The 23,918-nt window shown below is 39.7% G+C and overlaps 1 protein-coding gene across 4 annotated transcripts in view; it reads left to right on the top strand.

Annotated features, from left to right (window-relative positions):
- The first annotated feature begins 3,578 nt into the window (after window positions 1-3,578).
- The window catches only part of LOC124714857 (ubiquitin-conjugating enzyme E2-24 kDa), a 45,422-nt gene continuing 25,082 nt past the window's right edge, over window positions 3,579-23,918 (top strand). Inside the window, exons 1-4 of one of the 4 annotated variants that reach the window (XM_047243056.1) lie at window positions 3,579-3,636; window positions 4,311-4,445; window positions 6,033-6,083; window positions 6,154-6,286. In XM_047243056.1, the coding sequence (XP_047099012.1) occupies window positions 4,315-4,445; window positions 6,033-6,083; window positions 6,154-6,286 (315 nt within the window). In that variant the 5' untranslated portion in view covers window positions 3,579-3,636; window positions 4,311-4,314. Of the gene's footprint in view, window positions 3,673-3,756; window positions 3,914-4,310; window positions 4,446-6,032; window positions 6,084-6,153; window positions 6,287-23,918 lie in introns of those variants that run through there. The other 3 variants (XM_047243057.1, XM_047243058.1, XM_047243054.1) reach the window with 3 other exon arrangements.

The following is a 23,918-nucleotide window of genomic DNA, read 5'->3' on the forward strand; positions in this document are numbered from 1 at the left end:
CAATTATCATTCAGTTATTACACCATTGAGAACACTATTTTATTTACATGGGACTTCAATCAAGTCAAGAGTAGCTTTAAATCTCTGAAGGTGTAAATAGATTTTATATTTCCATGTTATCATAATATTTACACTCAATGACTAATCCAAATATTATCATTGTACTGAAATTAAAAATGTTTACAATATCGACTGTGCTGCAGTAACAAGCACCTAAGCAAGTCCACACTCTCAGTTACAATACTTTTGGAATATGTTGCGTCACTTCAGGCGATTTTGTGTTACTTTATTATAAATAAGTGATTAGAAGAAATTGTTTATGGCTAGTATGATATTCCTAAATCTGAAACTTTTTTTAAAAAAAGGAAATGCTACAGAACTGTTGAGATAAAAGCTTTACATTCTAATCTACCACATGCTTGTAGAATTCAGTAAGCCTAGACCCTCTGCAGATATAATAAAGAAGTTTCCAGTTGCAGGTATCTCAGTGTTACTTGTAACTGAAGGAGGTCTGCACATGTTCAATATTTATTTACAACACTGGTTTGTTAAATATTCAGTATATTGAAGTAACATCACATTATCAATAATACTGACAAAAATTGTCAGCTGACAACATTGTTTTACAGGGTTAAGACGTCGAATGCCCAAGAGAAAGTGTGTGCTGCAATTATATTAGCTAGAGATTGCAAGGAAGAGAAAATAATGAAAAAGAGGAAATGGATCCGAGAATGGTTGAAAAAAATTAGCAGCTCATCACATGTTAATTTAATGACTGAAATTAGAATCACAGACCTGAAAGATTTTATGACATACATTGTGATGAGTCGTGCATCATTGACAAGTTGTTAATGCTGGTATCAAATAATACAGAGATTCAAAACACGTTAATGAGAGGGGCAGTCCCAACTGATTAGAGATTGGAAGTTACTTTGAGATTCCTGGCTACAGAAGGCTGTTCAAGTGATCTAAGTTTATATCTCTAATATCAGCAAACACAATTAGTTATATTCTACAGAAGCCTGTGAAGCAATTACATCTAACTAACAAGGATATATTCAGACAATTAATGTTTGTGGCAATTTTGTGAAACTGAAATTCATTTCGACCTCTTACTTTTCATTGCAGATGTAAAACGCATTTTTCGAAGCAGAAGCGTTTTTCCAAACTGCTATGTAGTTCATCAACCTGTATTATATTTTCAAATTAATAATTTCACCAGTGTGGTTCTACGATGCTCTGTTGACATCCTAAAATGTTATTTACAAAGATTGTCCTTGCATAGGCCTGTTAAAACTGTTTTGTGTCAAAAGACTACTAAAACCTGAACCTGTAGGATAATAAACACAACTGTGAATTGAAAACATAAACAGTGCACAATAACGCTATGTGGCTGGTTCATGAAGCTCCGTAAACATTTGAATGGAGAGTATTGTTAAACCATCCATACTTGATCTCAAATGTTCAGTATGTATTGGAAATACTGAGAATACTTATACAGACATCACCCTGCTTGTAAATCCTTCTAGTATTGGCAATAAGTCAATATGTGCTGTCAGACAGTCAGTATATCGACGATTTGACAATATTATTGAATGCATGAGGACCCCTTAAGACGAACAGCCATGTCATCTTATATACAGATAAATCACCTGATTTGTTTCATGAATAACACATTTGATGTTGACAAGATTTGTAATTTATTAATGTAGAAGTAACGAATGTAGCTTGGAAATACAACCTAATGAATATCATCTTCAATATGACTGCCGTTTTGGTTTACAGCTTCTTCAAGTCGCAGACGTGCATTGGTGACGACTCTGCAACACAAATCTTCTGGAATGGCGTGGCATAACTCCACAATGATGGCCCTAAGTTGCGCTGCATTTTCGGGTTTTCTGCGGTACACATACTCTTTAAGGAACCCGCAAACAAAGAAGTCACATGGGTTAATGTCTGGGCTATGGAGTGGCCACATTTCTCCTCCAGCGTAACGTTCTGGAAATCTGTTTGACAATACCCTGAGGCCAAGTCTTTCGTGCAGTAAATAAAGCACAATGTTGGCAGTATGGGGATGTGATCCATCCTGCATGAACTATTGTGTCTGCAATAGAAGACATGAATCAATGAGTTGAGGAAAGAACTGGTTTCGCAGCATGTGTTCACTGGTTACTGTAGCATACAAGAAGAACGGACTGATGATTCCATGGCTTGACATCGTGATCCCCCCCCCCCCACACCCTCTCCTGGTGTCTTTCGTGTGCATTATTCGTGGATAATCACGTTCTGTTTGTTCACAACTCCGTTCACATAAAAATAAGGTTCGTCAGAAAACCATGTGTGGTGTAGCACTGCCTCTTGGTCTTGCTCGATTGCCCATCTTGCAAACTGCAGTCTCCGCTCCTTACCTCTCGCAATAAGCTCATGCGTCACAGTCATCTTTTGTGGATACAAGCGAAGGTCGGATTGAATCACTGTTTGTACAGGTTGGCGTGAAATTCCCAACTCGGCACTGGCTCTTCTTGTTGATTTATCGGACTATGACTCAAAGCCACTCGAACCGCTTCAATGTTTTGCGGCAAATGTACAGTAGTTCATCTGGCCGCTGACACTCCGAAACAGATCCAGTACCTTCAAATTTTTGATGTTATCTGCGTAGTGTCTGTGGCCTGGGAGCCCACCGTGCGCCGAAAAGAGCACGAATCCTTCTCTGTGTCAATGTAACACTGTTCGTTGTAGCGAACAGTAACACAAACTTTGTCTTTTGTGCGACAGTCAACTGTCCTTTGTCCGCCATCGCGGAAAACTGAAATGGCGGGCTCACAACAAAAGCGATGAACTCGCAACGACATCTGGCGTAATTTCCATGAAGTGCACGAAGTTGAGCGCACAATTTGAAAACTTTTGCCCCAGTAATATACATGTAGGATCTAAATTCCAACGGGTGACTTATTGTGCCCCACCCTGTATATGCACCTGACTAGCTCAGAAAAAAATTCCTTAAGTTATTTTCCTCATTCGAATACGTATTGAAGAACACTTTGTCCTTTTTCAACAATGCTTTTATTAACGTGTTTGATATTCTCAAATTATTTCTACGAGAAATCTATTTGCATAAACAGTATTTAAGGGTGTGTTTTTTTCTGTTAACGTTTTTACGAATTTACACCTACACGTCTTATTTCAATTGACTCTCTACTGAATACGCTGCCAGTAGAAAATAGGGAAATAGTGAAAGGATTCATGTACGACTTGTGGTTGCCTATGGAAGGGCGGCTTTATGCTGCTCTTACTAATAGTAGATGACTGAAAATTCCAGACATGAGTGTTGTGTTAATCTTTACTGTAGAAAGTTATTAACTCAATTTAACCATTTGTTTATGCACAAAGTGGCTGCAAAAGATATCAAACAAGTGCTGAATAACTTGGAAAAAAGTTTCATTTTAGAGTATATTAATGTGCTCCTTATAAAATACTATTGTATTTTAATTAGTTTCACACATCAACTACATAAAAATTATCTGCCCCCTATGTTTTGCCATCTTTGACGGAAGAACTTTGCCTTCAAACTAGTCAAAGATATCTTTGAACAGCGATTGGGCCGAAAGCTTTGTGATCGGCAAGCCGATCCTGTTGGTAGATATACTTTGTAATTTGTGTTTTGCAACAAAAGTACATGATCTTTATAGCCTCTGCCTCTTCTTTCTCGCTATTAGTATAGTAAAGTGTTGTATAGGAGATACTTTCTTTTTGGGGAAGAATACTTTTTTGTAGATAAATTTAGTGTAATGAAATAGCGTACTGTACCTCACGTTTCGGTTATTTTGTGTAAATTGTGTGTTTGTTGGGGTTGTTAAAACAGTAACAGTTTATGTATTCAAAGCAAAAAGAAAATCGTCGTAAGTGCTAAAGAGTTGAGTGACTTTATAATGATTTTTTTTTTAATTCCCTCTAGGTTCGGTAGCCCTCTTGTCATTTGCCTCGTATCTTTGTTCGTTTTGCTTCAATTCACCTGGTAACTAAGTTGCGTGCTCTGATTTTGAGACATCAGTTCTTCGTTATCAGAGAAAGCCCGTGAGAAAATCGAAGGAGTAGGTGTATTAATAAAATTTCTCCAAAATGGCGGATAATGTGTAATCCTTGTGGTATTGAACTGTTGCTGATAGATGTTTGCACCCCTGGATTCTGCTTTGTTTTATTTATTTTTCGGGTTTTTGTTTCTTTTTAGCATCTTTATAACTTGTATTGCAGTAAAGATTGGTAATAGTTATACAAAGTCTCATTCTTTAAAAGCATACATTTCATTTCAGACTGATGTCAGGGGCAGGATCTAGTGGAACAGGGCGGGGCCGTGGCACAGCCTCATTGACTGACAATAAGACTGATAATAAAGATACTAAGCCAAATCCAAAGATGTCGAAAGCGCTTAGTACTTCAGCAAAAAGGTAAGTGATGTAAGGATGTTTCTGTGGGATAGGGGGACTGGAGGTAACAGCAAGAGTGCCTGTAATTTATGTGAGCCAAGAACTTCTATTTCGTTTAGGTTCTCTTGCTAGGCTGTGGCATGTGTGTTCTAGCTTAAGGAAACTCGTTAGTATGAAGTGTAATTTAAACCACAGATTTATATTGCTGGGCCATTGTGATTATATGCCAAGTTCTCTTTGCATAGTTTCGAAGCCTAAGTCTTCCCCAGTGTTTTGCAGAATAGTACTATGTATTTCATGTGCAGTCTCGTTCTGTGGGCAAAGCAAGGAATGATTAAAACTAACTGTTAAGTATAAAGGTTTTAAGTATGTTAGCTTGCCATTCTGAAACAATGAAGAAAAGTCATGTTAATTTTTGCCGAAGCTGCTAGTTATATATTGCCCGGTTAGTTTTGAACTTTGTCAATTTTCACAAGCCATGTATTTTATATTTAGGAAATGTTTGTTGTTAACAGTTCTATTTATGTCATCACATTTACAAGTATCGCAGAGCCTCATTACCAGAATGATGTGGTCTGTGTGACAGCAATATGTTATATACATTGGAGAATTTGTCCTAGTTGGATTACAATGTGTCTGGCTTCTTTTTTTTTCTCCGGGTGTTACTGTAACTTTTTACATATGTTGATGCAAAGAGTGTTATAACATTCTTTGTATCAACAAGTGTCAAGGTTATAAAATGTAAAAAAATAAGCAAGTGCGGTACTCTGTGTAATGCAGTAAGAAAAAATTTCTCCATTGTACATGAAATATCAGGTGGATTGTATCATGCTGAATAATAAAGATCTGAAACACATCTGTGATGATATAAACAGAACTGTTTGCAACAAACATATCGTAAATAAAACATATGTGGCTTGAGAAAATGGGCCAAGCCCAAAACTACTTGCAGCCAATAAATAATTGGCAACTTTGGTGACAACATTTAAAAATTTATTTTCTTCAAAACCAGTAAGTTGTTTAGAATGAGAGTTGCAGTGGCAAGATATTTGGAAAGTAATTACAGATCTCATATGAGTAGGCCGTAAAGATTTTACTGGTGGCCAAGAGACAAAAGAGAACCAAGTATTGTTCAGTATTTGAGATTATTTAAAAGTAGGCTAAGTATCATTTACCAAGTAATCAGTATTACTAATCCCACAGATATTTCTGTTTTTCATATTGAACAGTGTTGCAGCCAAACATTTAAGAGAAGATGCATAATCTAATTTCCTATTGCTGTTCATATTCTGGACTTTCCCAATCAGGCATTGCAGCATAGTTCAATATTTGAGAAGAGCCTTACTGAATAGTTAGTTTGTCAGAATAGATTCAGTGATGATGATAATATGACGAGGATAAATGGCTACTCAGTGAATAGAGGACGCAATCAGTGGCAGACAGGCACGTTGTGATCAGATCACTAGATACTACCAGCTATTGAATGGAGTCCTTCATGAGACTAGGGGGAAAAAAGACACATGTGCACATGCCCACTGTTGTCTCTAGTTGCTAAGCCACAAAAATAGTGTGTTTTAAGTGGTTTCTAATTCTTGTTCACTGTTTCAGGATTCAGAAAGAATTAGCGGAAATCACACTGGATCCACCACCGAACTGCAGGTATTAACATGCACCTAAGAAGCCAAGTTTTGTGTTGTTTTGCTTGCTTTACAAAACTTTATTTTTCCAGTGCTGGTCCAAAAGGTGATAATTTGTATGAATGGGTGTCAACCATATTGGGGCCACCAGGATCAGTCTACGAAGGGGGCGTATTTTTTCTGGATATTCATTTTTCTCCAGAATACCCATTCAAACCTCCAAAGGTTTGTAGAACATGTTTAATAATCCTATGCCTATCAAAACTCAAATAAATTGGTACATAGTTGATCTTGTGTTTAGATTGTTGAAGTTAAAATGTCATCAGTGTGGCAAGGTTCAACTGCCATAAAGGAGACAGAAATTCTAAAGTTTGAAGCCTAGTTGGAATTATTATGCTTTGTGCCAGAGCAAAAGTCATTAATGGGATAGTACAACGAAATGTTGCTTGTGGTGACACTTCAATGTAGATTAGGCTGAAAAGTGACAGTTTAGTTGTTAGTTGGCAGTCAGTGTGATTGCAGAATAAAGGTCATGTTAATAGGTTAATCTGCAGCATTGATAAAAGTTGATGATAATGGATTTGTTACTTAGCAGTTAGGTATATTAGCAATCCCTACAGGAAAATGGAGCTATAGTGCAGTTGTGATAGATATTTGGGGCGGAGTGTTCTCCATGGATTGTGTTTAGTGGAATACTTCTCCACACATGACCGTAGCCTCAGGTGTACATGGGGTTTTGAGAAGATAGATGAGTACCTTGAAACAATGAAGTGTTTGTCTCCTGTTAAAATAAAGATTAATCATGGTTTGATTTCCGTCAGATATAAATAAGCTTAAGTGAAAGGCACACAACTTAAAACTGCATATAGGTTGCAGGGGTTTGGAATGTTAAATATTAGATACATATTGGTTATTAGTAAGCAACAGAGGATAGTGTTTTGGAGGGTGCTGATACTCTCTTTGAATAACATAATGTACAGGGTGCAATCAGAAAGTAGTAGAGCTGATTTTATTACACATATTGGCGCACCTCATGTAAAACTGTTCGAAGTAGGACCCTTGGGCTTCAGCACTCTTGAGTGTAATGTGTGTGCCAATCTGCAAACACCTTCTGGAGGTCACTGGCGAGAATGCTGTTGAGAGTCTTCGTTACAGCCACCTTGACATTGTCGATGAAGTCTAAATGTTGTCCTGTTTCAGGTGAGGGAAGAGTAAGAAGTTAGCAGAGTCATATTTCATCTGTCAGCAGGGTGAGGCAGTATGGCAACACTGTACTGAGCCAGCCGCTACTGCCTCAACTGTGCAATGTGGCATGGCACATTGTTGTGGTGGAGCTTCCAGGAATAGGTGATGCCTGTTCACATGCAGCTGACTCATTTTCACAGCCTCTTGAACACTTCCATGTAAAACTGTGCATTCACCAATTGCGCAGTGGGTACAGACCCCATTTAGAAGATGCCTCAATACAAGGAGACATGTTCGTGCAGTGTTCCGAACTTTTTTCGTCTCCAGGTAATACTGGAAATACCTGGTTTTGTCTCTGGTAACCACGTTGTTGAGAATATGTGGGTTTTCTTGAACACACTTCAGAATTTTCATTGAAGTTTGCACACGATTCACATTTTGTTCACCAGTCAAGAACCTTGACACAAATTTTCGTCATCTCCATATCGTGTAAGGATAGTTTAAATATTTCTGTAAGAAAGTCTTAATGCTTAGTAATCATATGAATTTATAATCACTGATCAGATTCCAAAAGTTGAGAAAGTGTGCTCACCCTCCACTGCCCCACATGTGGCTGTGGTGAGTCTTGCTCTGTTCATGGATGTCCCCACCCCAGCCTCCACCATCAACCCTCCCCAAAATGCTGGCTTGCTGTGCTTCATCTTGACCAAAACCTAGACTTATGCATTACTAACCAATTGTGGAAGAAGCTATTCTCGTGTAACATACTACATAACATAATCAGTATCAAATGGAGATCTCACTGAAATCAGTGACGCTGTCTTAGTAGTAATATACATCCATTAGAAGGTAAATGCTGTATGTAACTTGGTAAAAATTTCTCACTTGAATTTACCACATCAGAAGTGATCAAACATTTGTAAAAAGAGTGAAATATTGCTGTAAATGGGACCAGTGGCATATTTCTGTGTCTTGTGCAGCAATGTTGTCAGCTCTTGCCATTAGGTATTATAGGAATAAAGTGGAGTGTGTCATCTGTTGCTCCTTAATTGCAGATGCAAGAGCAGAGTGTGCAGGAACGTGCATGGATGTAAGGCACTAAGAAAACTCAAATTCTTGTGTGAATTTACCACAATATCGGAAATGCTGACACGTTCCTAAAAAGAGTCAAATATTGCTGTAATGAGGATTTAAATTTTAATTCCTTGTTGTGTGACTTGCGGCTATGTGAAGTGTGGTAGTATCTGCTACCATACAGACACTATTGTAATGCTTGAGTCACTCAAAGGGAAAAAAGTAAAATGTTTTTAAAACACATAATAATTGCTAGTTTCAGAACTGTGCATTTATCTCCAGAACTAACGGCAACCTCCTAATTCCTTATATATTTGAGAAGGCCCAATGAAATACTTGTAACAGTGTAGTTTATTAATGTAATTCTTACTAATTTCACACATAATAATTTATGCCGTGCTATTAGAACACAGCCTAACCACAACGTTGTAATTCTTGACACATTAAGAAAAGTAGGAAATATTTGTCACAACAAAGGTTATTAAATAATAAGTGAACAGCTCGCTGGCAGAAAATGAAAATGCTTAGAGAGATGCTTATGTAAGCACAGCCTACTAGTTTTTAATATGTTTGGAATATTTGTCACAGTGAGTTTCATTAATGTAATTCTCTTTATGCAGTAAGCAGTATAAGTTCCATTATTCAACACAGTGTCATAATTCACAACATGGGGGGGGGGAGAGACACAGTGAAATATTCATGAATAGTAATATTGTAAATGTAATTGTTGTCACGGCAACCAGGTCTTTTAGTTTTCACATTTGTTGGCTTTGCCAAGTCACAACCATACTGTCACATCCCAGCCTAACCTCGACCTCAGGGTAAGCTACAGATCAGTCTGTTACAAAAACAGGTTTGTTTATAGATGCAGTGTCTTTGCCAACTGGAAAGCAGTCTTTACCACTGGAATTAACAAACATTTTGTAGTAACTGACATAATCATTGTTGCAACCAATATTATTAATAGAACTGCTGTTTGTATAGTTAGAAATAAGTTACCACTGAAAAGAAAGAAAAGATGAAACTAAAACAGATTTTATTCTCTTCAAGTATACACCAATCCAACAGCCCACAAAAATATAAAAACAGGTCTGACTCATTTCTTTCCTCCACATATTCGCAGAGGTCACTATTGAAAAATGTTTTCCACTGTTTTGTGCCATGTAGGGACCATTTAATGGCACTCCGTGTGCCCTATGTGATATTTATATGGGACCTGTCTCTGTATCCTTGAAATTCAATTTGTGATTTACAGTAAGGTGCTGGAAACCTTTGGTTTTTAGACATGTGTATTGGAGAAGTGGTCTGATGATACTATTATCCTGGGCAAAATATTCCCTTTAAGAATTTTCAGCGTAACAGCTTTTGGAAACCTAGACACAAGCAAAAAAATATGTAAATAAGTTGTATTTGCCTCTTTGGGTACCACCAAAAACATCTCTTCATGTTTGTTCTCCCTCCCTGACTACCACTTGCCAAACTGAGATCTATTCATCTCAACAGTCTGCCCTTCGCCACCAAGTTTCTTGTTCTGTCTTGTGCGAACTTCCACTAGAACTTCTGTGCAAAATTATCCCCAATCGACAATAGTTTGCTTGGCTGAATCAAGTTCTTGGTATATAAACTTTTGTTTACACTCGTAAACCCATAAATATGTGTTCTGCAGAAAGATACTAATTTTCATATCTTTCAGAAAACCAGAAATTAATTCAGATAGAACACTTAAAAATTGGAGGCTTTTTCTGTGCTTTCAAATTATTTCATTTCGCACAAACTTTCAACTCTTTGAGTCATTTCACTCCCACATTTGATACATTTTCGTGTTTTGACAATTAATCCACAAGACATGCACCAACAGATGACATCACATTGCAGATCCAAGTCAGTTATATCATTCCACTTTATAGAATTCAATGCAGTAATAATAAAAAATTTCTCATGAATGCGCACCGAAAACCAACGAACAGGACAGTGACTTCAATTTCGCCACTAGAAGTACATTGCCTCTTTTCTCACTCATTGGTTATGTGAAAGCATAATCCTGTTGGTTATGGGAAAACTGATGTGTTGTCAATCCTTGAGCATGCTGCTGACACTGATCTAGCCTTCAGCCATTCAGTTTTATATGACCAATCTGTGAAAATTGTCTTTATATAGACAAAGATGAGACTTACCAAACAAAAGCGCTGGCAGGTCGATAGACACACAAACATACACATAAAATTCAAGCTTTTGCAACAAACGGTTGCTTCATCAGGAAAGAGGGAAAGACGAAAGGATGTGGGTTTTAAGGGAGAGGGTAAGGAGTCATTCCAATCCCGGGAGCGGAAAGACTTACCTTAGGGGGGAAAAAGGACAGGTATACACTCGCGCACACACCCATATCCAACCGCACATACACAGACACAAGCAGACATTACTCCTAAGGTAACTCTTTCCGCTCCCGGGATTGGAATGACTCCTTACCTTCTCCCTTAAAACCCACATCCTTTCGTCTTTCCCTCTCCTTCCCTCTTTCCTGATGAAGCAACCATTTGTTGCGAAAGCTTGAATTTTGTGTGTATGTTTGTGTTTGCTTGTTTGTCTATCGACCTGCCAGCGCTTTCGTTTGGTGAGTCACATCATGTAACTTAGCAAACGAAAGCGTTGGTACGTTGATAGAAACAATAACAAACACACACACACAAATTACAAGCTTTCGCAACCCACGGTTGCTTCGTCAGGAAAGATGGAAGGAGAGGGAAAGACGAAAGGATGTGGGTTTTAAGGGAGAGGATAAGGAATCATTCCAATCCCGGGAGCGGAAATACTTATCTTGGGGGGGGAAACAGGGACAGGTAGGTATACACTCGCACGTGCGCGCACGCAAACACACACACACACACACACACACACACACCTGCACATAACAGACACAAGCAGACATATCTAAAGGCAAAGAGTTTGGGTAGAGATGTCAGTCGAGGCGGAAGTACAGAGGCAAAGATGTTATTGAATGACAGGTGAGGTACGTGTGGCGGCAACTTGAAATTAGCAGAGGTTGAGGCCTGATGGGTAATGGGAAGAGAGGACATATTGAAGGGCAAGTTCCCATCTCTGGAGTTCTGTTAGGTTGGTGTTAGTGGGAAGTATCCAGATAACCCGGACGGTGTAACACTGTGCCAAGATGTGCTGGCCGTGCACCAAGGCATGTTTAGCCACAGGGTGATCCTCATTACCAACAAACACTGTCTGCCTGTCTCCATTCATGTGAATGAACAGTTTGTTGCTGGTCATTCCCACATAGAAACCTTCACAGTGTAGGCAGGTCAGTTGGTAAATCACGTGGGTACTGGCACACTGGCACTGCCTTTGATTGTGTACACCTTCCGGGTTACAGGATTGGAGTAGGTGGTGGTGGGAGGGTGCATGGGACAGGTTTTACACCGAGGGCGGTTACAAGGGTAGGAGCCAGAGGGTAGGGAAGGTGGTTTGGGGATTTCATGGGGATGAACCAAGAGGTTACGAAGGTTAGGTGGACGGAGGAAAGACACTTTTGGTGGAGTGGGGAGGATTTTGTGAAGGATGGATCTCATTTCGGGGCAGGATTTGAGGAAATCGTATCCCTGCTGGAGAGCCACATTCAGAGTCTGATCCAGTCCCGGAAAGTATCCTGTCACAAGTGGGGCACTTTTGGGATTCTTCTGTGGGAGGTTCTGGGTTTGGGGGGATGAGGAAGTGGCTCTGGTTATTTGCTTCTGTACCAGGTCGGGAGGGTAGTTGCAGGATGCAAAAGCTGTTTTCAGGTTGTTGGTGTAATGGTTCAGGGATTCAGGACTGGAGCAGATTCGTTTGTCACGAAGACCTAGGCTGCAGGGAAGGGACCGTTTGATATGGAATGGGTGGCAGCTGTCATAATGGAGGTACTGTTGCTTGTTGGTGGGTTTGATGTGGACGGATGTGTGGCCATTGGACAGATGGAGGTCAACGTCGAGGAAAGTGGCATGGGATTTGGAGTTGGACCTCACGTGTCATTCAATGACATCTTTGCCTCTGTTCCTTCCGCCTCGACTGACGTCTCTACCCAAACTCTTTGCCTTTACATATGTCTGCTTGTGTCTTTATATGTGCGGATGGATACGTGTGTGTGTGCGAGTGTATACCTGTCCTTTTTCCCCCCTAAGGTAAGTCTTTCCGCTCCCGGGATTGGAATGACTCCTTATCCTCTCCCTTAAAACCCACATCCTTTCGTCTTTCCCTCTCCTTCCCTCTTTCCTGATGAAGCAACCGTGGGTTGCGAAAGCTTGAAATTTGTGTGTGCGCTTGTGTTTGTTATTGTTTCTATCAACGTACCAACGCTTTCGTTTGGCACGTTAAAGAATCTTTGTTTTTAGATATATCTTTCCCACGTGGAATGTTTCCCTCTATCATATAAGCAGCTGAGAGCTCTTTCATGGAAGGTTTTGCTATTACTAGTCCGTTAGAAAGTGAATATCTAACACTCAAAGTTAATTTGCTTCACTTTCTAACGGACTAGTAATAGCAAAACCTTCCATGAAAGAGCTCACAGCTGCTTCAATATTGGAACAGTTTATGCTTGAGAGTTTCTTAACCCTATAGCAGTCATTCACCTCAGGGCACTTTGATGCCATCCAACCAGGTGAATGCAATGCAGTTCAGCATGTTTCTGCTGTTGTATTGTTAGCATCAAATTGCTTCTTACTGCATTTTGATTTTCTATTTGAAATAACATCAATAAACAGTGTGAACACGCACTAGTTTAAGAAGTGTCATTTTTTCATGTAAAGATTTAGTTTCAGATATGCAGTTACATATTGAATTCTCATTTTTCAGTCTTCCAAAAGTTGTATGTGACATATTGTTCACTGTGAATTTAATGGGCCAGACATCTGAAGCAGCTTGAAACATTTGTGTCATTTGTGATGGAAGTGCTATCGTACAAATAAAGTCAGAAAAAGATTTTCTTGTTTCAGTGAAGATCCTCCTGGTATGTGATCTTCTACAATGTGGATGTCTCGAAAATTGATGGGACGAACTGCAACGTTCAGAAGTTAGGTGTAGTAGTACGTACAGCCATGCTCTAATTCAGAGCAACAAAAATAAAGGGGGTACCTATTACTGACTTTTTGCCTAAACATCAGCAGTTTGCTCATTGAGCATTCCTCTGCGGTATTGTTACTGGCGGCAAGTTATAGTGCCCACATGTTAAACTTCTTAAAAAGAAAATGACAGCTGAGTTCCAAGAAGAGATGCCCTCAAGAAAAGGGCAGTGTGAATATACAATATTGTGTATTTTGTGGCACAAAAACTTTGTGTGCTACAAAGTCCTCTTTGGTGTCTTTTCCATTGCAACTGGCCTTTTTGCCAACAACTGAGACACCTTTTGGTTGTAGAATAAGAAATCGACCAACAAAACTGCATCAGGCGTTGCCATTACACCATAACTTTGCTGATTTCACAAGGAAAACTATCAAGGAGTTCATATTTGGAAAGATCCCTCATTTGCTTATACATTTGATCTTCCATCCTCAAATGTTTATCTTTCTCTCTCCCATCGAACATCCATCAAGAAAATACATTTGCAGACGAAAGTGCACTTCAAACCTGGCTTGACATCTTAACTTCGAATGCATATGTTTCTACAGGAATGGAATCAGTAGACTACCTTGTATGTTGTCAGTCTTAGATGAAGTTAAAGAACATACTGTTCGTAATTAATTTGTCTCTTATGTTTACTGTTATTTTCAATACACTAATTTCACCATTAAAATACACACTGTACTAATACAAGTGAATGCCAAGTCACTGTGATAACCTTGAGATGAAGGTGTAATTAAACAAAATGTTAATTATATACTAACACAAGTGTGCCCCAAAATTGGCATGGATTAGTAAGTTATTAATCGTTTTGCACTATGAAATGGTCTGTGTTTGTGTTCTGTGCCATACTCAAGTAGTGTGGAGATTCAGCAATGGGAGTAGACCCTCAGATAAGCCTAGTTAAGAAGTGATTCAGTACCACCACTTAATAATAAAATTGTACGTTCACAAAAACCAAAAATGTCAGTAGAAGTAGAAAAAGACGTTATTATCAAGTTTGCAGTATCATAAGTTTCTCATCCTGGGTTACTGGAAGTAGCAAGAGGTCTTAAGATTTATGTATTGTTTTTCAATCTTATCTGATGGAAGCTCTGCCACTGAATAGCTGGAAATGAAACCAAACACAGAATTTACTTCAGAGAGTGACCTTATTACCCTAGAGTTAGCCCAATTTTTGGCTAGAACATCATAATGCAAAAGAAGAATTTAACTGCAATATCTGCATGGGTTGGTTTCCTTGGTCTCAAAACCGTAAATTGATGACTCGCTCTCATGCCTTTAGTGAAAATTGCTCAGATTATTCAAAGGAAATGACAAGCAAAAATCAAGTGAGTTAAGCAGGATGTTTCTGCATCATCAAGGAAGTAACTCTATGGTCGTGCAGTTAAAGAACATATTTGTTGTTGTAGCCAAGTTATTTTACCAGCAGGAAGAATTAATTTCAACAGCTGATATTTTCCTTGAGCAGACGTGGAAGTCACTACAGCTTCAATATGAAATACACTGCCATCGAGGGCCTGAATACCAAGAGTAAATGTCAGTTATTTTTATTCGTGTTTCTGTAACTAGGTTTGGAGACCACAGTGTAGATACTAAGATGCACTGAGTATTGGCTAAACATAATAAATCAATAACTGTAACAAGTATTTTCCTTTTTGTGTCTGCAGTGAACTGAAAACTGAAAAGCTAATATGTCAGACACAAATCTGAGTTTGAAGAGTCTCCAGTGGTTATACTGTAAACATTATGATAGGCAGCATTTCTTTTGATCGTTATAAACTGGGAGAAGTTTCTCTTAGGAATGTGGTCATTGACACTATTCCAAAAACAGAGGAAAGCATGTGAAAAGACAACACAGTCTTGATTGCAGATTGCAATCATCCACGAAGACACTACATGAACTACGAATAACAGAAAGTTCCAAATCAAGAATTATCAAAAAAGCTGGCACAAAAGGTCATGGAGAAAATGAATCCAGTGAATGTGTGCTGTGTATGCTTCATTCCAACTTCTACTAACATCAAAGGAGAAGTAGCTGTCATCAGAATGTTGAACAAGGAACACGAAATGCCAGCATTGATGTGTGGGAGGAGTCAAATAGATCTGTCATTCAGGCTGTAAATACCGAAAGGACGACGACTATTATCTGTTCCCATGAAATTTCATGTGAAGTGCTTGATGTCTGCAACTTTGTGTCACGATATTCTGGCATATGTTCTTCTGCCCATGTTCCAGTGAATACTGGCAAAAGTACATTGAGTCCCACTTGTATGGAGTACCCAGTTGGCTTTGTGCAGACTTTCGCTGCTACCAAATCACTCTTTTTCTTTTTTGTAGAACACATTGAAGATAAGTTTGGTGAAGTTCACTCTTGTAGTAAGATGTGGTTCCGTACTGATTAAAACATCATCTGTCTGTCAGCCGGCTTCCCTTTTTGCTTGCCAGTGAACATTACTCCTCACCAGTACTTAAATATGATCCAGGGCATTATTTTCCACAGTGATTTTCTCCTTAAATCTAATGAGGGACTCTGGACTAATCTGGCATGGTGCGGCATTCATTTCGTCCAGCGAGTCCAGAGAGCTCCTAAGGACAATCATGTTGATACTGGCACTTTCATCCTGGTTTTTGAGGGTTGGAGGGAGTCATAGTTTACTGTTGTGACATGAAGCCCTATAACCCATCTCTCATGTGCTGTTCCTGGCTTCTCTGTCTTGGTCATGTTTTCACACTGTGAGGCGATTCCTACTTGTGGCGACTGTTAACTCTCCCATGTGGGGAGTCCTTGCACCCCACTGCCCAAGTGTGTGCAGTATACTGGCTCACACTTTCTTCACTCACTAGATTAAAAGGAAGATTAAGGAATTTAAGTCTCTCTACCGTCTGTACTCTCTGTGGCCTGACAGAAATTTGGCTGTCTTCATCCCGTATCTTCAACACCTACCTTTGCATTTGTTTTGTCCTTTCCTCCTCCACCTCCCCATGCCTCCTTACCTCCGCCCTGTCTCCATTCTCTTTTCCTCCTCCCTGGCAGTTCTGGTTCCCTCTCTTCATGGAGCTGCTGCTTGCCCTTCTGTTGGCCCCCTTCTCTAAATTCCGTCGGGGATGGGGCTCCCTCCAGGAGTACCTATCCCCTGTGCCTTCAGAACACGAAGCCTTTTATTTAGTCAGATGTACGACCGATGCTCTGTGGGCTTCAAGGCTACTCATTCTATTTTGGATCCTAATACTACTGCGAATTTCTCTCTTCGTGACCACATCTACTCTCCTCCTCCAAAGGAGAAGGAGAAGATTCATAAGTCTCAGAATGAGGCCCCCCTGACATCCCAGGGAGTGTCAACCCCTCCCTTACAATCAGGGTCTGATCTTACATTCATGGATGTCACTTCGTCCTTATTGGTGATGCACACTGCTCAGAACAACAGTCAGTTCTGGCCCATACATCATCTATCTGGGCTCTTGTACTACTCTCCTTCAATGGAACTGTAATAGTTACCGTCATCACCTTCCAGAAGTGGAGTCTCTTCTCTTTTTGTACTCTGCAGCTTGTGTTGTATTGCAGGAATCTCATTTTGTGGCTACTCATCCATTGTGGTTTCCGAGCCTCCTGTAGGAGTCATGTTGGCCCATTGCGACTGTCTGCTAGTGCCTTTACGTTGAACCACGTGGACATTATTAGTTCCTGGCTTCTTCTTCAAACCACACTGGAAGTGGTGGCTGTTAGGAACCATTTACACTTTGGTGTGACAATACGCAATCGTTCTTCTCCCCAGACCGACCTCCTACACTTTGTGCTCTTTTTGCCCTCCTTTGACAGTTCCCACCTCCCTTCCTGCTCCAAGGGGATTTAACACACACACAACCCTCAGTGGCATGGCCCTGCAACAACTGATAAGGGCAGGATTGTTGAGGACCTGTTATTAAGGCTTGATCTCTACTTCAACTGTGGAGCTCCCACATACTTTATTGTGCCACATGGCACTACCTTGGCCATTGATGTTTCCATCTATAGCCCTGGGTTCCTCCTCTCTGTTAGTGGGGAGTTCATGACAATTAGTATTACGCGATCATTTTCCAGTTGTCTTTTCTTCAGCATCACTTGCCTGTATGCCCTTCCAGGTGGGCATTGCTTTCGTGCCCAAGCTCGTTATCTAATTAAATGCCAGAAGTGGATTTGTTGGGGATGATACGCTGCTATATAGGTGTGGACAAAGATGGGGCACATTTTGGGTGCCGTTCTCATGCAGGTGTCCCGACAATTTCCTTGAATGGTGTTATTGCCGCCAGCCTGGACTCCTTATCACCTAGCATTTTGCCCAGATCTGTGTCAGTCCACTGTCCACCTGCATTCCATCTTCTGAAACACTATCTGGACAAATTCCTTTATCTACTGTTTCCTGTCGCCTGGGGTCTTATAACGCCCCTTTATTAAGTAAGAGTTCGCCAGTGCTCTTGATCTCTGCCCCAATACAGCTCCTGGACCAGACTGGGTGCACAACCAAATGCTTAAACACTTACTGGTGGCTACGCAACATCATACACTTGCTTTTTCAACCGTTTCTGGAGTGAGTGGGAATTTCTTTCTGTGGCAAGAAGGTGTCATTATGCCTGTTCGGAAATCGGGTAAACCCCTGCTTCAGATGGACAGCTATCATCTGATCATTTTAACCAATGCCCCCTCTGTCACTTGAATATATGCTTAGTCGAAGGCTGTATTGGATCCTTGAATCCCAGGAACTTTTGGTTTTGACCCAGTGTGGTTTATGCTGAGCCTGTTCTACTGCAGGTAATTTAGTCCACGTGGAGTTTGCTGTCGTAATGACTTTTGCGTGGTGTTGTCAACACCTTGTTGCTGTCTTCTTCGATCTGCATAAAGGTTATGGGGCCTCCATGGCCTGCTTCCAATTTTTATCCGGGACTTTTTTCATCTCGCATTTTTCAGACACAGGTTGGCACTTCCCATAGCACTTCCCATCTGCAGGAGAATAGGGTTCTGCAGGGTTCTGTTTTGAGTGTTCCCTCTCTTTTTAGTTGCTGTCAGTGGTCTGGTGGCGGTTGTGGGACCTATGGTGTCCCTCTCTTTGTATGCTGACGACTTTTTCATTTATTGTTGGTCATCCACGATGAGCATTGCTGAAAGCAGACTGCAGGAAGTAATACAGAGAGTGCAGTCTTGGGCTGTTACTCATAGCTTCCAATTTCCAGCTGCCAAACTTTGTGGTAGGCATTTCTGTCATTGCCGTACAGTGTTTCCCCATTGGGATCTGTACCTTGACGACCAGGCCTCCAATGTGGTGGACTCTCATTATTTTTTTGGGACTGGTCTTTGATGCTTGATTGACACGGGTTCCCCGTCTTAGTCAGCTTGTAACTGAACCCGCCTATCCCATGTGTGACCAATTCATCTTTGTATTTTAAATGTCTGAATTGCATGTTATCAAACCAATTTTGAACATTACATAGCAGGGAAAGGAATGGTTTTTAACTATGAATGTGACAAAATTTAGCTGTATGGATCACTAATATTGCATAATACGCAAGTAATAATGTGCAGAATAATTTCTGCATTGTTCTGCAGAGCTGGCGGCACTACGGAAAGTGAATCCATTTAATGTTCAGGTTTACAGCCCCCTGTGCATGTGCCGCTACCTGCTGGGACTGACTGACAATAAAAAGAATCTTCATCTTTCCCATGCTGACCATACGTTGCATCTTAGAAAAATACAGCTTTTAGTTCATTCAGTAGAACATTTTTCTTAAAAACTGCACAATATTGCACTATCATTATTAACTTTAACAACAATCTAACACAAATTTTGACATGTGTTACCTAACAGAATACTATTATTTGCAAGGCACCTATTTATGCTTTAAACTTCTCTCCAAAGTGAGGTGTGGATAAGGGGATTAGATTTTTCAGAATTTGTGCACCACACAAGTTACTATACACACAACACTTTATATGGCGTACCTGTATTTGGTTTTATCTGCATCCCTGTAGCAAACAGCTTGTAGCTATGTAGTCCTAACCGTGCGACAGATACACTGAAAGAAAGCCATATCTATGAAGACTGTTGTGGTTGCCAGCTTTGAAGGAGCAATTTCGATACTTTATTTCAGTTTATGTTCTTTTAATGTGCCAGAAGTAAATTTACTTTAATGATTTGTGGCAACAATTTTACTTGGAAACAAGATGGAGGCAGACTGAGGTATTCTTATGTGGCTTAATGGCTGCCAGCTTTACTTTGAATAATTAGATAAGTTAGTTTTTTGATAAAGAAAATTTAAAATTAAGAAAGCTCATTAAATTGAACTATACAATGATTTATCAAAGTCACCACAGTTCTTGTCTCTTCGATTTGAAAGTAAAGTTATTATTGGAAGTTACTTTTGTATGAAACTGTAAGAACATTATAACATCAATCACTACAATATTTTGACAGTACAGAGTGACACAAAGTTTACCCTTATTGAAATGGACTGGGAACTACTGATCGGTATAAGACTTTGGAACAGTGATTCTAACATATACCTTTAACAAAACTATATTAGAACTTTAGCAAACCGTGAGGTTGACTGTAACATTATGATACACTGTTACTGACTGTTAATACGAAAATGTCTTGCCTCGTTCATTGAAGTTGTGTCGATGTTGAAATTGGTGTGGGGTCTTCATGTCTCTAGTGGTGGTATTAATTTATTACTACTACCGACTTGCGGTAACCATGTTAACTTGCTGTATCATCGGCTTCATATTCCATAATATAAAACCAGTTGGATTTTCTTGCTTTTCGACACAAAATAAACTGGAGATGCACTTTTACTACAAATTGTTATTGCTTAAGGATCACATTGCCAAACATGGCATGCCCGATTGTACACTGTTAAAGCTCGGCTGCTTTGGTTTTCCGTTCTTTCCTGCCTTGTGGTGCTCACACCAGGGTCGCCCAAAAGACTGCCGGTCAAAAACCCATAGCTGATTCTCCACCTTTATATTTCATTTTGTTTAAATTAATTACGTGTCCTAATACCCTTAGAATGTTAGTCAGTACATTTATAACTTACATTCATTTCTTTGTTTTATTTTTCATAAAATTATTAATTTTTCGCAAAATACTCTCTCCTTCCAGTGAATGTTTATCACAGACATTACACTTGTGCTTATTGACATAATTATAGAGGTTTCCGTAACACTACTCTGTTGACTTTCTTTCGATACAGTTCAAATAAATAAAAAAATTTTGACATTGCAATTTGATTTTAATTGCATCATCATAGACTGAAGCAGATATATCGGCCGCACCTTGGTGGTCTTTGATGTCTCAGCAGTACCAATTGGCGTGTGGACTGCTCTTCTCTGCTAAGGCCATGCGAAGCACTGGTCCAGTCTCTTTCCAGGTACTGAGATTCCCCCCCCCCCCCCCCCCCCCCCCACACACACACACACACACACACACACACACACACACACCAGCCCAGGTTGGGGCTTACGATCGCCATCTGCAACCGCTCCTTTTCTTCATATCTCCATTACCTCTTCTCTGGCTTGCTTTCACAAACCTCTGTGGTGCATCCCCCGTCCACAGCTCTGTCTTGACCTACAAGTCTGTAAGACTTGGCTGCGTGTGAGGCATTCCACCGCCAACTGTGCTCCATTCTTAGTGTGTTTCAGGGTTCAGATATAGTTTATACAGTTGCTGGTTCACTGACATTGCTTATATTTGTGCAGGATGTAATGAACGCCACTCCTTGGTGGATGGCTGGAGTGTTTTCACTGTGTTGTTGGTACCCATCTATTGTGCTGTTGAGTGTATCCGTTCCTTCACTGGTGAGTCCTTCCTTATCTGGAATGACTCCTTGAGTGGTTTTCAAACTCTAGACCAGTGTTACCCTCATCATCCCATGATTCTGACTATCCAGGATTCCCTTTCTGGTCTTAAATAGTGTGAATAGTCAGTGGTCTCTGTCTGGACCCCGAGTCATAGTGGTGTCCCAAGGAATGAACTCTGGCAAATTGGCTTATGGCAAGCTGCGTCGTAAGATCGATATTCCAGTACCAGACTTTCAGTTAATATTATGCCGCCAAGTTCTAAGAATTTTGAATATGGAATGGCATATTCTAACTTCGCCAAAGAAACTATGGATGATAATGGAGACCAAGTTTTCTTTCTATTTCTGTGTGTCTGTTGATGGCCTAACACTTCTGCTTTTCGGTAGGTGGCTCCTTTGCTCCTAAATTACTTACATAGATGTGTGTCTGCATTTCTTCCACCTATGCTCAAAACATTTCAGTGTGAGGCTGCACAGTGGCTGAGCTGGTTTTGATTTCCAGCTGAGCTTAAACATTCGCCTGTAGAAAGCCACTCGTTTACTTTTATTGAGTTAATGAATTTTATGTATGTAACTTGGACACTGTAAGGATCAAGTCAAGAAACTGTTGTGCACTAATGTGTTAATGTGTTACGACAAGTGTGTTCTCAGTAATCCACACAATTTCATTTATTTTCTATTGATATGTAAGGAGCAAAAAGATGAACAAAGAAAATGGAAACAAACTGGTAATTGAAGCAGTGATACCTCAAAATTTAAATTCAAATGATGTAGAAAGAAATTCATGAGAGAGCATGCAGAAATTGGAAGTTAAAAATAAGATCCCACAAATAGAGAGAGCAAAGTATTTTTTATAAGCCAAGTGCTGGCCGGGGTGGCCGAGCGGTTTTAGGCGCTACAGTCTGGAATCGCGACCGCTACGGTCACAGGTTCGACTCCTGCCTTGGGCATGGATGTGTGTGATGTCCTTAGGTTAGTTAGGTTTAAGTTCTAGGGGACTGATGACCTTGGAAGTTAAGTCCCATAGTGCTCAGTCATTTGAACCATTAGAAGCCAAGCCCACCTTTGGAATTCTGTATAACTTAAATGTCATGCCTCTAAAGCATTGCTACATGTCAGCCTTTGAGCTGTTTCATTCTCATACATGTCTGATATACTTAAGGAATCCATTCTGTGACTGAAACTGCTTTGAGGTGTAACCTTTTGGGCTGTAGTTCTAAACTCAAACAAAATGATCCAGAGTGAAAGTTTCACTCTTCAGTGGTGTGTTTGCCTGTAAGGAGGCTTCATTAAGAATTCAAATTGTGAGCCACATTGGAACCTTTACTGCGCATGTTGCATTTTGTCAGCTCTTAAGGATTGTTTGTTTTGTTCAGCATGCTCATCTTATTGGAACCAAAATCATGTGGGATTACACAGACTATAGGAAGTGTTCATGTAATACAGAACATACAAAAAAAAAAGAAAATATTCATCATTTATTTTCTAAGGAGCAATCATTTTGGTTGCATCCTCTAACACAGTTGATTATAAGGAACAATATATATTAATTAATAGGTACTCTGTAATGCCATAAAATTCCTTTTCCCTTGTGTAGTCTAAGAGTTTAGACAAAAGGCATCCACAGCTGTTGTCAGTGTTATTTAGTAGCAGCCTTTGTTGTATCAAAAAGGAAAAAAGAGAAGAAAAAGCTTATTGTAACTCCAGGCATACAATGATATATAATTTTTTTTTTTTTTTAAATATACAGCTGTAGCTGCTATTAAATAACATTTGCACATTGTTATGCAAGCTTGATTTGTGATTGCGTGCTCAGCTGCAGAATGAAAGGTTCATTTTGCAAACTACTCGCATGTTGTGACTAAGCAAGTTTGCCACCAAATCCCTTCTCTCAAGGTGATATTCAAAATAAAGGAGAGAGGTAGTGACAAAATTGAAGATGGGAAGATGCACCACGAGTCTTATTTGTATAACTGTCAGTCAGATAATTGTCTGCGAAACCAGATTAGAGTTCTGGTTGGTCACACAGCTTTAATTTGTGAGGAAGTTTCAAGCCACTGCCACTTCACTTATGTTCGTAACCACTTAAACAGTTTCCTTTTAGTCTTGTTGGAGGAATAATCAGTAGTTTGTATCGTGGCCCACTAGGCTTAGTTTGCAGATAATGTTTCTCTGCAGTTGCATACACTTTTTACAGTATATTTTGTAACCTTAAACAGAAATATTTGAACACCATTAAAGTTTTTATTTCAACAATTTTATCTCATTACAACAATTTGCTTTCGCATTTGGTAGAGTACCTTACTGTAAGTTATCTTTTTTTATATTGCCTTGCTTATAAAGTCATTAGAACTAGATGTGGTTTGCACACAGCTCTATGTGTTGGAAGGTTGATTGTGATAGACAGTGAGGCTGAGAAGCATGACCTGGTTACAAAAAAGATAGTTTTTTTGTTTGATGAGCTCTTACAGCTTTAGTTTTTTTGTTTGATGAGCTCTTACAGCTTTGTGTACAAAGAGTGCACGGAGTTACTTTTTGTGACTGAGTGTGCCCAACAGTTGTAGTGTTTCTTTCATTAAAGAGTGTGAATTGGAACAGATTACCTTATGTTATTAATGTAATTGCACTTCTGTTTTTAATTTTAAGAGAATATTACTTATTTTTGTAG

The sequence above is a fragment of the Schistocerca piceifrons genome, chromosome 1, assembly GCF_021461385.2.
Source record: "Schistocerca piceifrons isolate TAMUIC-IGC-003096 chromosome 1, iqSchPice1.1, whole genome shotgun sequence".
In the NCBI taxonomy this organism is placed as follows: domain Eukaryota; kingdom Metazoa; phylum Arthropoda; class Insecta; order Orthoptera; family Acrididae; genus Schistocerca; species Schistocerca piceifrons.